General features: G+C 38.8%; 1 protein-coding gene across 2 annotated transcripts in view; it reads left to right on the top strand.

Moving 5' to 3' along the window:
- LOC310889724 (transducin-like enhancer protein 4) overlaps nt 1–15,867 on the top strand; it is a 97,499-nt gene extending 81,632 nt beyond the window's left edge. For both annotated transcript variants that reach the window (XM_083817641.1, XM_083817640.1), the window contains exons 9-20: nt 1,419–1,538; nt 2,080–2,133; nt 2,795–2,947; nt 4,174–4,306; nt 4,612–4,805; nt 5,006–5,082; nt 8,632–8,881; nt 9,963–10,210; nt 11,194–11,341; nt 11,892–12,042; nt 12,370–12,446; nt 14,121–15,867. In XM_083817641.1, the coding sequence (XP_083673767.1) occupies nt 1,419–1,538; nt 2,080–2,133; nt 2,795–2,947; nt 4,174–4,306; nt 4,612–4,805; nt 5,006–5,082; nt 8,632–8,881; nt 9,963–10,210; nt 11,194–11,341; nt 11,892–12,042; nt 12,370–12,446; nt 14,121–14,228 (1,713 nt within the window). In that variant the 3' untranslated portion in view covers nt 14,229–15,867. The remainder of the gene's footprint in view (nt 1–1,418; nt 1,539–2,079; nt 2,134–2,794; nt 2,948–4,173; nt 4,307–4,611; nt 4,806–5,005; nt 5,083–8,631; nt 8,882–9,962; nt 10,211–11,193; nt 11,342–11,891; nt 12,043–12,369; nt 12,447–14,120) is intronic.
- Nucleotides 15,868–16,115: the final 248 nt, after the last annotated feature.

Genomic DNA, 16,115 nt, shown 5'->3' with positions numbered 1-16,115 from the left:
CGCAGCTCCGCTTCCATGGTTAAGTGTTTTTCATTCTTACCAGAAGTTTGTGGTGTAATAAGTTAAGGAAAAGAAGAAATGCAGTAACAGCAATGGAACAGAAGTTGCACAATGTAAATGCTAATTCTTGTTTTTGTGTTCCTGGTGGCGGTGATTAAAATAAACCTAGGGAGTTGTTCCTTTAGAACCCCAAAACCAGAGCGCTATATCCTACAGTTTTATGAGGAACAACAACTGGTCATAGATGTGGAAGAAGAACCCCCAGACGAGAGTTTCTGGATGAACAGGAGTGTCTAAAATCCAGTAGTAAGGACTTCATTAGTTGTTGTTCCACTGAATCCTTTATATAAGGAGGATAGAGAGATGGAAACAGTCAGCAGGGTTTCGACTGAGGATTACTTTCATCTTCATTCCTGTCAGTTCCAATTCTGCAAAGTGCCTGAACACATCCTTACTTATGTACGTTCAACCATTGACTTCAGTGTGAGATAAAATTTAGCGCATGGTTAAATGCTTTCTTGAATTAGGGCCAAAAGCTGCTGCTGCTGCTAAAATCAATCCCAGAGGGAACTTTGCATCTTTCATTACTTCCTTGTTTGTATACCAAGATACAGGTTCTACCAAGCTCTGGAAATATGGTAGGACTTGATAAATGTCACCTTTCCTGTTTAAAGGAGTAGAGCAGAATTGCTGGATGACAGTGCATAAAGTACAAATTACCTTCCTTTCTCTCCTGTCCCATAAATATGCCTTGCAACCATCATTGCTAAGTGAGGGCCGCAGAATGACAAGACTCCCTGAGACACTGTGTTGTGTTCCTGTCTACTGCAGGCACACCTGGTAGTTGTAAAAGGAGACGGATTAAAATCAGTTTAGGTGTTTTCCCCTATTCTTTCCAGTTGCAAGATTGTTCATTCAGAAGATTGCTTCGTTCTTTGCTAGAAATCTTCATTCAAATGTTTGCTGAGGTCTGACTTACCTTGAGTCATCTTTTTTCTTGTTTTGATTTTTGTTCTTTTTGTTTTGATTCCTGCATGCATGCATACACACCCCTCTTCTTGGAGGTCAGTATTGATTTAACCCTGCATATTTGTACAGGAAACAAGGCAAGACCAGGCCAATGTACAGTATTCTTAAAATGGTCCAAAGTAGCTCTACATTCATCCTGTTGACACCACAGATATCAACTATTCAGTGATGTAAATTGTTCTCCTTTATATGTATCTCTTGCAACGCAGTGCACTTTTAACACAAGAAACTTGCTGGGTAGCTCTCAGTGATTAAAACCCAAAGTGCTGTCCATAAGAGCAGCTCTAAATCACCTCATTGGCTTAAGTTGTATTGAGGGAATGTGACAAATAAACCCCTGTTTGGAATGAGCATCTGATGTGTTTTCTCCATCTCTTTCCTAACTGCAGAGCTCTTCTGTATCTCCCTCAGCCAGTTTCAGAACAGCGGAAAAGCACAGAAATTCGACAGATTACTCTTCAGAGAGTAAAAAACAGAAAACAGAAGAGAAGGAAATAGCAGCTCGTTATGTGAGTAAAACATTTATGTTGTGCACTGTTAAACTTAAGTGTTCCTCAGTAATTTCACCAATTTCCTACTGCATAACTAATTTTAAAATTGATGGTCAGGTTTTTACTGTGTTCTTACTGTGTGCATCTGTGATAGGTAGAAGGTTTGGGTGTGTATGATTAATAGTATTTTTGATAATACAGATACAGAGCACTTCGAAGGCAGGGGACGAGGATGGAGCATTAGTTAGGCTGGAACTTGATAAATCTGGGATATAGTTTGGCTCCAAAGTACAGTGCAACTCTGAGTGAAGATTTTCATCCTCGGGCCTCATTCACTGTTCTGAAAACTGGGAAGAATGCTGTAGCTGTGAGAACCTGTTAAGGAGAAGCACCTAAATATTGCAGCATTTTTTTTACTACATAAAGCTTGATTAAAGTAAAGGAAATATTACATAGTTGTGAGCAGCTTTGCATTTCATTGGCTTATTTTTTTCTTTGTACTTAAGAAACTTCAGGATATTGAATATATATTTTTACACACTGTGATCTGTCATTGCAGGACAGTGATGGTGAAAAGAGTGATGATAACTTGGTAGTTGACGTTTCCAATGAGGTATGCAGAATTGTGTTTTTTATACCTTACACTAGCAGTGGTGGGGTTGGTCATGTCTTCAACGATTTCTGGGTGTATTGGGTATGAATAAGATTACAGCCTTTGCCTTCATAAGAGGGCATGAAATGTGTAAGGAAGTCCAGTCAGGTCTTTCTTTAGAATGCAAATCAAATCTGTAATACTTATTTCTACAAAGGACCTTTTTGTTTCTTGTTCACACCAAAAGTCTACTTGAGATTTTTGAAGCCAGCCCAGCCCAGCAGATAGGATGCAGCTTGTAATGGTATCTGTGTTTTCTCTCACTCTGGCCCTGACTTCTTTTGCAAACTTTATCAGGTCTGCCAAGTGCCTTAAACCTTTCCAGTCTGTCAACTGAACAAAATAGATTTATTTGCCTATTTCAATATCCATAGGTTTGAAATATTTTTCAGTATCCATAGATTTTAAACAGTTTTTCATGTTTAATGGCAACAAATTTTAAGGCTTTAAAAATATTTCATTATTGATATTGACTTTACATTTTTGCCAACTAAATTGCTTAAGGACTGAAGGAAGATGTCACACTTTATGACAGAACTTCACTCCAAAGTGTGAATTGCTCAAGACAAGCACTAGTGGGTAGTATGAAGTTTTTATGCTAATCCACATTGCTGATGTTTAGGATCCTTCCTCTCCCCGGGGGAGCCCAGCACACTCTCCACGAGAGAATGGCTTGGACAAGACTCGACTGCTGAAGAAAGATGCACCAATTAGTCCGGCGTCAATTGCATCCTCCAGCAGTACTCCTTCCTCCAAATCCAAAGAACTTAGCCTTGTAAGTGCTTCTGAAGTCTCCAAAACCTATGATAATAAGCTGAAACAGATGCTTACCAGCTTTCTATCTAGAAACCGTTTGGATTTCCACAACTATCAGTAAATCATCATGAAACATTAATTTCAAAAAAAAATTTTTAAGTAAATTCTATAAAACAGTAGGCAGAAAGTCCACGGCCTTTTTTTTGGTATAGGAAGAGGTTATTTTCATTGGTGGTGTGGGTAGATGATACATGTGCTGTGCTGAGAGATGTTTTTCTCCTCCCCCATATGAAAAACTGTCATTCTAAGAATAAATAAGAGTACACAGGGGTTCCTTGAGCTGTTTTCGTGCACTGTGGTTTATAGCAAATTCAGTTCCTGCTTGGATATGATTTGGTTGTTAGCTTTGTTTGAATTACCAGGCCATATACAACAACAATAATTTTTATTTTCTATCTAAAAAGTAATCTGTCATTTACAAGAGCCTTCCTTGACTTGCATCACAAATCACAAGGCAAAAAAAGAGCTGCCAGCAAGTTGGGGGTGTTCTTTCCTTTCCTGTTTGTGACCACATTTAATCACATTTCTGAGCTGCACAGTAACTCCCATCTCCGTTCTTCACAGGTCAGGGTACATGATTATTTAAAGAAATAAAATAAATAAAAAAGCTTAAAGTGAAAGTAGTGCTCAGGAAAGGTGATGGAATGACATGTTCAGGCTTGGGAGTCTGATGAACAAGCTTGTCACAAGAGCAGCACTGCACAGTTCCTGACTTAATACTCATCACTGTCTCCATGCTATGTTACCAGCCCCAGATCTGGGTGTGAGTTGTTGGTCAGTTGTATGTTTTTTCTGCTCTTCTTGTCTGCTGGGAGGTGGACCCTCACGGAAGCTCATAACATGAGCATGTCCACCACAAGCAGACTGAGACCACCACCGTAGATCACGTGCTGCCAATATAATTGCCAGATGGCAATGATCTTCAGTCATTGACCTCATTCTGAATCACATGGATGCCCCAGGCAAGGAAAGCTGTGAAGGCTATAGTTAATTTGCAAAGCCATTCTGTCTTCTTCATTGTCTCTGTAGCTTCTCTTCGTTGCCAGTGACTTTTGAAGCCCGAACCCAAAAGCTAGATTTCATTGATCGTGCATGTTCTTGTTGTCTTCCACTCTTTTTTCAGCCAGTACTCAAAAAGCTAACATAAAGAACAAACTGTTTTTCCTTTTCTTTTTTGGTAATTAGAATGAGAAATCTACCACTCCTGTATCTAAATCAAATACCCCAACTCCACGGACTGATGCGCCAACTCCAGGCAGCAACTCCACTCCCGGACTGAGGCCTGTGCCAGGCAAGCCCCCGGGTGTGGACCCACTAGGTGAGTGCCAGTCTGTCTCAGCAATGTGAAACTGCTGCCATTCATTTCCTTTCCACGTACAGTGGCAAAGTCAGTATGTTATGACTGCTTAAATTGGATGCTGAACTGGTTCTTCAGCACTTTAAAACTTACATATATATGTTTTACATATGTATATATGTATATATGCTTGTTTTTATATATGTATAATATTATATGTGTGTATATATATATATATAAATACAGTTTAGTGGTTTAGGAAACTCACATTTCATTTAATGGGTCTGGGGTGGCTGTGTGATTTCTCTCTTTTTTTCCTTCAATAGCTTCAGGTTTAAGGACACCTATGGCAGTGCCATGTCCCTATCCAACTCCGTTTGGCATCGTTCCGCATGCTGGAATGAATGGGGAGCTGACCAGCCCTGGAGCTGCCTACGCTGGTCTGCACAATATTTCCCCTCAGATGAGTGCAGCAGCTGCAGCAGCTGCAGCGGCAGCAGCTTATGGGAGATCTCCAGTGGTAAGTGTTTGCTGCTAGTGCAGTTGGTGTTGAAAGTAATTCATATCAAATTTCGTATCAAAGTAAGACCTGTGGGGTTATATCTAGTTCAGTCTCTTTGTAATTTGGGAAGTATGCTATGGAGAAAGTGAATTAAACAGTCTTCTCTTGCCTATCTCCATCTTTAATATACCTTTTTGTTTTGCTTGGGAAACCTATAGGTTGGTTTTGATCCACATCATCACATGCGAGTCCCAGGCATCCCTCCCAATCTCACAGGCATCCCAGGAGGAAAACCGTGAGTATCAGACATTCAACATCACAAATTATTCATCTGCTGAAGTTATGTTCCCTTGCTGGTTGGAATTCCCCTTAGCTACTGAAAATTATTGTGTGAATAGAAATAAATACAGCTGTTTGACAAAGGAAGGAGAAACTCTGTTTAATCTTAAAGTTGCATGTGTAAATTTGTTTCAAGAACTAACAGCAGCGGGCAAGTATTGGGTGGTATAGAGGAGACAGAAATAAATGGGAAAAGGAGCTGAGCTTCGAGGTACTACATGCTGAGTCTGACTGGTTAGTCTGATATAGAAATGCAAAATGGAATGGGATCTCAGCTTTCCTTCTCCACTGTAATCTGCTTCTCAGTTTAAAAAATGATTTCTTTGTTCACAAAAGCCTTGCAATTACTTGCAAACTTACCAGCTGCTATAGACAGCAGTGTGCAGAGAAAGGAACACTGAGATGTTTTATTTGATTGAAAATACTGGAAGGAATTATTGTATCGTAATGTTCAAATTCATCCTTGATGGAACTGACTGTAAAAGGTGACCTGCTCTACCAGGCATCTCTTGTTGTGAGCCTCAGAAAAAGAATTACACAGATATGAAGAACTCTGTGCTCACATCCCTCTTGAGTTAGAGAGGGGAAAAAATGAAACAGCAATGCAAACGATATTGATTCAGATTTTATGTGACGGTCCTCCAGTTCCTATGTGACACTCATGGGAAATTGTGGCTGGCTAATACTGCAGAGGTGGAAGGGCAGGGGATGTGGTTTGTGCCATTCCTCCTCTCTCTGTCTCGCGTATGAACATGTTTGTGGGGGAGTGGATGGGAGATAGTCACGCACCTGCATGTGAGTGAATGCATATTTACCTCCCACTGAGCTTGTGGACGTGCAGGATTAGTAACCTATCATGGGAGAAGTGATCAGTCCTAGTGCCTGTAACTCCTCTTGTACAAACATATCACAGGAATCATAAACTATATCCAACTCTCAGACTGCACACACTGCTGTTCGCCTCGGTTGACTTTCTGCCAGTTGATCTACTCTGATAGGCTGTTGCGTAAGGTGGGTTTGGAAGCAGTGTGCAGCAGCCACCAGCTCAGCTCTTTGCATTACAAATTCTGCAGGGTGCAGACTTTCATTCTACACATACGGTGGGCACTTAGAAATTTCCTGATGTAACGTTCAGATGTTTGCACTGTTCAGGTTCATCCTTGGTGGAGCCGGATCCAAGAAAGGTGACCAGCTCTGCTAGGGTTTGTTTGCTGTGCTCTGAGAAATGTGAACTGTGCAGACCTTCCTGCTCATGTAGCAAACTGTTCAAACCAGTTCGAGTTCTGTTACATCTCAAAGGATTTTGAATGTCATTGGCATATTGATGACAGTTTGAAATGACAGTTGCATTTCAATATTTGTCAGCCTTTGGTTCTGAAACCTTTGAAATCTGTGATTCCTTTAGCATGATTGCATTCTTTTTAATTCGTTGTTAGGTACATTATTTTTCAAAGCTACCATTTGGGATTGTTGCTTTCTCATTTACTCTTTCTTGGCCCTTAACGCAAAAGTTGTGTAACTCTGCACTGTTGAGTATTAGTTGAAATGCAGCTTGGTAGCGTGTGGCTCATCAGGGGTCTGGCTACTAATAATTCTCTTTCCACTTTGGACATACCTCAGAGAACTGAGGATAGTACAATATATAAATAGAAAAGATAGCTAATCTGGACAGAAGAAAAAAGTGCTCACTGGGTGTTTGTAGTGTCAGATATTTTGTGGGTTATTAGAGTACTTCAAATAAGCAACATGCAGTGTGAGTTTTCAGTGTTACACAACAAAGCAACAGTTTAATCACATATGCTGGTGGGAATAATGGTTAGAATGAGAATACTGTAGTCACTGATCGCTCCAGAACTAGGCTTTATTTCTGCAGTTGTTCAAATTTGTTCCCTACGTACTTCATAAGCCTGGCAAAAATCTCTTTGACTGATGAAAATAATATACAAAGTGTTCATTGTGACTCTACAGAGTGACTGAAACTTTAGGCAGAAATCAGAAAAGATGATAATGAAGTTCCACTTGTTTTGTTAGAGATTTTAGCTTCTTTTTTCAGTACCTTACTGCAGCAAACAGGAATTAAGGAGATAATGGGGAAGATATTTCAGATTTCTGTGGTGATAATTGAACCCAAGATTCTACTTATATTGGCAGTTTGCTGCTTCTGACAACCACAGAAATCTGTCCTACCCTTTCCTGAATGTGTTTAATGTCAAAAAATGGAGAATGATGATATGATCTGTCACTCAGACCTGCCAGAACAAGAAACAGAGGGCAGGATGAGAAGAGTATGTAAAGCTCTGGGAATTGGGCAGAAAGGTGAAAATGCAGTTGCAATTTATCCTGCTGAAAATTATTGTTCAGATGTTAATGCACTATGAATCTTAAATAACAAATTCAGTAGTTGAATTCTGAAGCCTGCCTTCTTCAACGACTTTCAAGCAACAGTTAAGGAAATGAGCTTTCTAAGTAGTATCATAATTTTTTTTTTGTGAGCTCTTCTCATTCTCACCATTGTGACAATTTTTTTTTTTTCATCTGTATTTCTGTGACGTTTTAGGTCTAAGGAAATTAAAGCTTTCTGTTAAGCATACTTGGTGTGTTTAGGTGAATCCTCTTAAGTTTGTGCTCTTGTAATAGATGTGATGTGTCAGGGAGCATCTAAGAACAAGACAGTTTCACAACCTAACTGTTCTCCTTGGAAAATATTTTGAGATGAAGCTGTTGATAGGTTATTCACAGGTGGCATAGCTGGCAGTCACACAACACATTCTTTCTCAGTGAGAGTCCTGATTCTGGCAAGAGAAATTGGGATTTGTAGTTGTTGTGTCAGTTCCACAAAAAAATAAAATAAATAAAAAGGGAAAAAGAAAGTAAGCTCAAAAGAAGGAAGAACATCCCAATGTATTTTTGCTGGTCTGTCATGTCAGATGTCAGCAAGCATGCCTGAGGGCTTAACTCCTTGGTGTGGTGGTGGTTTCAGTGCACCCTTACACATAGTGCTTGGCAATTTCACTTGAGCTGCGTGAGATCCGTGGTGTGTTCGGCACAGCTCGGCAGCAGTCCAGCTGAAGTCCACATGTTGGAGTCAGTAAGGGAACAACCAAATGTCCGCTGGCAGTCAGCTAGCCCCAGCGCTCTGCAGCAACAGGCTAGCTATTTCTGTCTGCCAGTAGGCCTTGACCTGTCCTTCCTTCACATCTCTGCAGGAAGTGGCCTCCCCACGCGTTGCCAGAAACTGTCATTGCATGAGTTGTGAAAGCTCATTTGATTGGTAGACGGTCCTTGGCTTGCCCCATTAAAAGTGTATGTTTTGAGATCCATACTGTAAATAAATATCTAAAGGATTTCTTCTTTACATCACTGAAAAAATCGCAAGAGGAACTAAGCAAACAATCTGATGAATGCCTGCATTGGAAACACGTCTATAAATCTGTTTTCTTAAACAGGCTTGAAGAAAAACTTCTTCAATCTTACCCCTATCTTTTTTTTTTTTTTTTCCCCTTAGAGCCTACTCATTTCATGTAAGTGCAGATGGTCAGATGCAGCCTGTTCCTTTCCCTCCTGACGCCCTCATCGGTCCAGGAATCCCTCGCCATGCCCGCCAGATCAACACTCTGAATCACGGGGAAGTTGTGTGTGCAGTCACCATCAGCAACCCCACAAGACACGTGTACACGGGTGGCAAGGGCTGCGTTAAAGTCTGGGACATCAGCCACCCTGGGAACAAGAGCCCTGTTTCTCAGCTGGACTGCCTGGTAGGTGAACGGTGGCATGTGACAGTGGAAGAAAATGGCAGTTTGTGTTAAGGTTGAAATGCTACTGGTAAGGTACAAAAGACAGTGGCTATTTGGGTGTTGTCATTGGTATCAGAGCTTGGTATTTCATTTGTAATTTTGTTGTTTCTTTTAGAATGGAGTTTAAAGTATATTCCTTGTAGTACTTGTGTCTTTTTCGCCCCCAGTGAATCAAAACATTTTTAATATCCTAAAATTGTATTCACAGGGGGAAAGATCAAAGACAGCACACCCGATATTGTTTATAAACTTTGACGTTTGTTGGTAATGTTAAAGCTTGATATCCTATAATGCTATAAATTGCTGTCTTGCAGCTGTATTCTCAGAGAATATTTGAAGATTGTCACGTATTTTGTGTCTGTGTATGTGTGTGAATGCATCGCCCTGTCTTAATGTGACAATTAAAAATATCCCTGAGTGTTATTCACAAATTATTTGAATGTGCTAACAAGATGAACCATTGTTAGCAGCTTTTCTCGTGTCATTTACCAGTTCTTGGTAAGATGTTGCTTCTTGTTACAGAGGCAGTAAAACGAGAACTGTGCAGCACATCTAGACATATAATGAATTGCTACACAAATTGCTACACAAATGAAGAAAATTGCCCAAATATTTTTCTCTGACAACTCCGAGATGGTGGCAGCAAGTCTCACTGGAGCAGAGCGGGGGGGTGTGCAGTGAATTTGGTACTCCCCCATGCCGAGAGGTTAATGTGCTGAAATAAACAGCGTATGAAAATGTAACTTTTTACACAAGCTGTCGAATACAGCTATCTTGAATTGTTTGGGGTTGGGTTCAGGTCTTTGCATTCTGATGCTAATTAAGATTAAATATCTCTCACTACTGAATTTTGTAGATCAAGTTTAAGTACTTCCCTAATGTCATGTAATTTTCTGGCATTAATATACTTTATCATTGTCATAAGTATAAATGGCTCATTAAAACCAGGAGGGAATACAATACTTTTATGGATTTCTGCTCTCATGTTAATGCTGTTTTCCTTTCCTCATGAGTAATCTCTTGATGGCTTCTGTCTCCACAGAACAGAGATAACTACATCCGTTCCTGCAGATTGCTCCCTGACGGCCGCACCCTGATTGTTGGTGGGGAAGCCAGCACGTTATCCATTTGGGACCTGGCAGCTCCAACTCCACGCATTAAAGCAGAGCTGACATCTTCTGCTCCAGCTTGCTATGCCCTAGCGATCAGCCCTGATTCCAAGGTCTGCTTCTCCTGCTGTAGCGATGGGAACATTGCAGTGTGGGATCTGCATAACCAGACTTTGGTAAGGTAGGTCGACAGAACCAGATCATCGGGTTGTGAAGAATTAATTAGACATAGCCTTACATGCTCTTCTGCATAAATACACTCTTTTTTTCATGGTATCAGAGTAGCTGCTCCTGGTATTTCATTGCTAGGCAATAACTATGGTAGTACTTCAACAGAAGTCTATATAGTATTTTGTAAGTTTTGCAAGTTTCATAAATTCAGGCCTACCAAACAGCACCATAACTATAATTGCCTAAGATCAGCTGGTGTTGACACTGCTGTAGGTTCTTTGAACAGATGGATTTCTTTCTTCCCGTGTCATACTCTGTGCTCACACTCCCATCTCTTTCATCAGTGCTTCAGCAAATGTTTCAGGCACAAATGTGTGTAAATTACTGCATTGCACACCTCAGCTTCTTAGGAATATGGGTTGCTCTTCAACACTAATGTACAGTTAGCTAAGAGCCAGTCATACAGATCTTCTCTGTGCACTGCACTGTGTACACACTATTACATGTACTCTTTCAGTATTGCATGTAAAGGCAGACTTTCACCATCTAATATTCTCAATTGGGCAGCTTTTTAAACAAACAACAACAACAAAAACCAACACCACCAACAAAAAAACCATTTTGTTGATGTCCTGCAGATTCTTCTTAAAGCAAATGGATTTTGACAATCGTGCTACATTCTTTCAGGGGTATGTGGTATTTCCAGTCAAATGGTGGGTGTCACACAGCAACAAAGATCCCCAAAATACCTAACTCATAAAGCATGCTTCTTGAGCTGTCTGGTCTGATGGATTGCTTCATCAATTCATCACAAAACTCACATGTTCATCCTGGAGTTTAGATTAATCCTGGATTTCCACTAGCGTATACTTTTCTGTTGTCTTCAATGGCTGTGTGTCAGAGACTAAAAGAAAAAGGAGGTATGTTGAGTACATGATCAGAACTCACTCGTTCCAATGCAAGAATGTGTGAACCTTCTTCTGATGTTTTCAGGCAATTTCAGGGTCACACAGATGGAGCCAGCTGTATTGACATTTCTAATGATGGCACCAAACTATGGACAGGAGGCTTGGACAATACAGTCAGATCCTGGGACCTCAGAGAAGGGAGACAGCTACAGCAACATGACTTCACATCACAGGTTCAATCTTAGAAGCTTTGGCATGTTAAGAAAAATCTGTCAAGCCCTTTATTTAAAAAAAAAAAAAAGACGTAGAGAACTCCAAAGAATTTTTCACTTAGTCTCACACTTTTTTTTTTTTTGATGTGGCAGCTAAACATCTTTCTGGATTATGACTGTTTGACAGATTAGTACTTCTCCCATGAGAGCAGTGGAGAATCCTTTTTATTAAAGAATTGCCAGATTAAAGTGTTCCTGTACGCAATCTGCTCCTATTTCTGTAGATCCTTGTTCAAAAATATTTTACAAAAATATTTTAAAATGCTGTCAGATAAGCTAGGACATTAACTTTTATAGCTTGATTCAGTGCTTTGCTATTACAGTTTTAATTGAGCTTTGTTTACATGAACTAATTTATCTTGATTACTATAGTAATTGGATTATCATGTTTTTAAAATTGTGGCAGACCAAAGTGTGTTTTCGCATAGTGTTAACAGTGTCACAAGAAGTCGATTTTCAATATCTCGTTCTCATTCCTTACTAACTGAAGCATGTGCTGTGCTCATTCCAGATCTTCTCACTGGGCTATTGTCCAACCGGCGAATGGTTGGCAGTAGGAATGGAGAACAGTAATGTTGAAGTGCTGCATGTTACTAAGCCGGACAAGTATCAGCTGCATCTTCATGAGAGCTGTGTGCTGTCACTCAAATTTGCTCACTGTGGTAAGCAAATATTTCCATGCCAGTATTTTCCTTCCTTACTTCCTGAGATATTCATTCAAGATCACCCTTAGATGAAAGTAGAGATATTTAAAAAATTAGATGTTAAATTTAAGTATTAAAATAAAAAAAAAAATCTGTATGGCTGTTTTTTTATGAGAACTCCTTATGTTGTCATCAAACACCTTAGTGTAACCAGATGAAAATGACTGTTCTTTGGATAGGTTTTTCATTAATGTGTGAATGCATTGTTTTTATGACTACTGCGTTTCTTGGGGTGCCTTCCTTGAAAACAAAAGGCAACAATAACATTTAAACAATCTGTTGCAGGCAAATGGTTTGTAAGCACTGGAAAAGATAATCTTCTTAATGCCTGGAGAACACCTTATGGAGCCAGTATATTCCAGGTAATAATCTCCTAAAAGCTGTTTTCCACTTCACATTACAGTGCAGTAGAGCTGCACATCCCACAGTCTGTTATTAGCTCAAGGAGTTTATAACAGAAATTCTTGGCTAATTGCTATGTTTCCTTAAGACTGTCTGTAATTAAATAGACATGAGCATTTGTCCTTTCTAATGTTTTAGTAATTTGTCTCTTACAATAAATTAACCATTTATTTTGAAGTTGTTTTTAATACCTTTCTTTCTCACCTTCTTGTCCATATTGCTGTAATATAGCACCCAAGTTATGTTAGGTTAACAGTCACTGAAGGTAATATAACTAAACTAGTGGAAGTTGTATCCAACACATATTTTTTCTGGATGGAATGCATAAAGTCAGTAGATTGGACAGGCAGACTCACGAGCTGAAGACTGTGCCCTCATGGAAGGATCCTGTGAAGTGTAACTGGGAGTCTTAACCTATCTGCAGTTTTTAGTCCCTCTGTGCTCAATTTTAACAACACTTCAGTGCCATTACAGAAAATCAGGATTTGGGGCATGTCCTTCTCTTCTTTCACCTACAGGTACTTCTATGCTGGGATTTTTTTTTCAATTAAGGTAGCTGGTGTTCAGGGTTAAATGGTCAAGTCTCACCTGTACTGATACGTGCTGTGGTTCTGCCTTTCAGGTTAGAGCAGTCTGCCTTGGCAAGAGAAATCTGGGTTTTCTTAATGGAGAGTATTCAGCTATGGAATGACCTACCACAGGCAGCTTGAGTTGTCCTTTCAGGAGCCCATCTCACTCAAAACTATTATTCCTAGTGCAGCTTTCTTAATGAGGGGTAGAGAAAGAAACTTCTTGTGCAGCATAGCAGAGGTTTCTTTGCAAGAACTTAGCATGATTGGGTAGTATTTAGCTCTTGCAGTGACAGGAAGAAAAGAAAATGTAGACATATATATAGGAAACATGCAATAAAACAGCAAGTAAAATGTGACAATATATACACGTAATCTGAAAAAAAGAATAACTGAGAAAGACAAAGCTACTGCATCCTGTCATATCCTGTCTTCCATTCACCTTCTTATTACACCACAGTATCTTTTTTATATTTACATCCTCCCTGATAATGTAAATTCATTTGTACAAGAGTTTTGTTTTCCGTGTTGAGCAAACACTGAGATGAGATATAGTTTCTTCTTTGGAATTGTTTCATACCTGTAGGTAGTAGGGCTCTGTAGTGCTTCTCCATAAGGTTTAAGTTAAAAAAAAAAAAAAAAAAAAAAAAAAAAAAAAAAAAAAAAAAGGAAGGAAGAAGAAAGATGTCTTATTTTTAAGCAAAGGCTAACATATAAAATATTAATAAGTGCTTATTGCTTGTAAAGTGTATAGAAGGGACTGCTTGTTTTTGATGGATTGACAGATTATCTCTAGGTCCATAGCATTGAATAAAACATTCACTTTACTTTCTGCTGCCCTTTTTTGTTGCCATAGAGCTTTAGGTGAAACAAGTTTGGAGTAACAGTCTTGTAGCAGAAGTTGCCACCCTGTCACTTTAGGTCTGAATCTACAGTGGTGGTATTTAAATGAGCTTTCTATGTATTCCCTCTCAATAAGCTCTTCTGATTAATCTTCAAACCCTTCTGGATGGAAAGATGGAAAATACATAATTTTCTTTTTGTCTTTTTCTCTTTTTCTTGTAGTCCAAAGAATCCTCATCTGTGCTTAGCTGTGATATCTCTGTGGATGACAAATACATTGTCACTGGCTCTGGGGACAAGAAAGCTACAGTCTATGAAGTTATTTATTAGAGACAAATCTAAATGCAGGCAGAACTCCTTCTCCTAGCACTTTGCTCTATTTCCTTTTTTTCTTTTTTTTTCTTTTTTTTTTTTTTTTCCCTTTTCTAAACTGAGAATTTAAATGTTCATCACAGTTGTGGAATTTATTTTTACCCTCTTAAGTTGCTGTTGATTTGTGAATGCTCATTAACAACTTGTGATACCAAATTGTCAGATAGCTACTTGGAAGATTCAATAAGCGTACTTAACAGTGAACTTGACTCTTTAATTATGTATTATAGCTGTAATGTATTTATTTTGTTTAAAGAAGGCTTTCTAACAATGAGCTGACTAAATAAAGCTGTCTGGCCCGGCTTTAGTTTAAAAGGTGCATTGTATACTTTGTGTTTTTGCTAGTGGATAAATTGGGGATTTTGGAGAAGGATGTTCAGGAGATAGTGAAGGTTACACTAAATAGACTTGTAGTTTCTATTTAAAAAAAAAATAAACTTTGTTATATTTTTTAGTCCTGTTCTTGGAAGAGACCTCTTAAGTGTTATTACAGTATAATTATTTGGTGGGAAGATGCTGTAACTTAACTATTTTAGACAGTCTTGGAAACTTAGGAAATCGCAAACTGTAGCCAGTAATCTACATGCCTGTGATGAATGGCAAATTCAGTTCACATCTAAATTAAATTCACTTTAAGTAAGAATGTGCTAATTTATATATTTGCAATGTTAATATAGCATCTTGTGTACAGATTTGTTCTCAATGCTTTTCTGTTGATGAACATAAAGCATTTTGGTGTCAAGCTAGGTTTTTTAATATGAACACCTCTCTTTGTTATATTGTAGAGAGTACAATAAGTTGCCTCAAAGAATCACCTTTGTTACTTCTGGAAACTTTTGCAATGTTTCCTTGAAAATGGGGATATGTGTCTTTGGGCAATTTTTCAATTACAAGAGATTATGAAAAATATTTGATATGTTCTTTGGAAACTGCACTGAAATAAGAATGGATGCCTACCAATATACAAACTACAAAAGCAATGACCTCTGAGGTAGGATTTACAAGAGCACTCATTCCGACATACAAAGTGGAATGGATTCTCATTTGGGAAAAGGACTTGCTTTGTTTGCCAGCAGTTCAATCCAAGTCTTGATTGGATGTCCCTAAAACGGACATAGACTGAGCCATTGTGCCAGAGACAATGTGTTATCTTTTTATGTTGTTGTTGTTGCTGTTAAACTATGATCTGTGACCTTTTTTTTTTTGAATGCTTTAAAAAAAAATCTTTAAGTCTGTGGATCTGCTGATGTACAGTGCCTTTGCTGCTATGGATCAAAATCAAAAGACCCGTGTAGATAAATCTTATTGTATAAGTAGAAAATTACTTAATTTCATACTAGAAATGGATTGATGCTGCAAGTTAAAATGGACTGTTCATTGAAGTTCCAAATGTGGTAGCAAAAAATGGTGTCTTAAGTGCTTAGTGTTTGATGTCATTAACAGTTTCGTAATACTCTACATTGTAGAAAGATTTTGATACTAAACTGTGTCATTGTACATAGTTCTAATGCATTGTATTGACCACCAGTACTTCTATAATGGTAGATTATTGTTTGTGCATTCAGACTTTTAAGCATTAAACATAAGTAACTTCTAAGATGTATTTTTCTAAGTCTTTTTTCCCTCTCTCATTCTTTTTGCGTACGACAGACTCAGTTACCTGTGTAGAATGCTGTTTGTAGGGAGAACTGGCATTCAGTCAGAGAGCATGCCAGTACAGATGCATGCAATTTTGTCACTGATAGACAGTGTTAGGTTTCACAAAGCTCTTCCCAGCCAGCTAAATCAATGAATTTATAATTTCTTGAGTTTCTTGACTGCATTCATTCTCAGCTTTTGGAGGTA

Source organism: Anser anser (assembly GCF_964211835.1).
Source record: "Anser anser genome assembly, chromosome: Z".
Taxonomy (NCBI): domain Eukaryota; kingdom Metazoa; phylum Chordata; class Aves; order Anseriformes; family Anatidae; genus Anser; species Anser anser.
The sequence above is the reverse complement of the archived record's forward strand: the minus strand, read 5'-3'. Positions and strand labels throughout refer to the sequence as shown.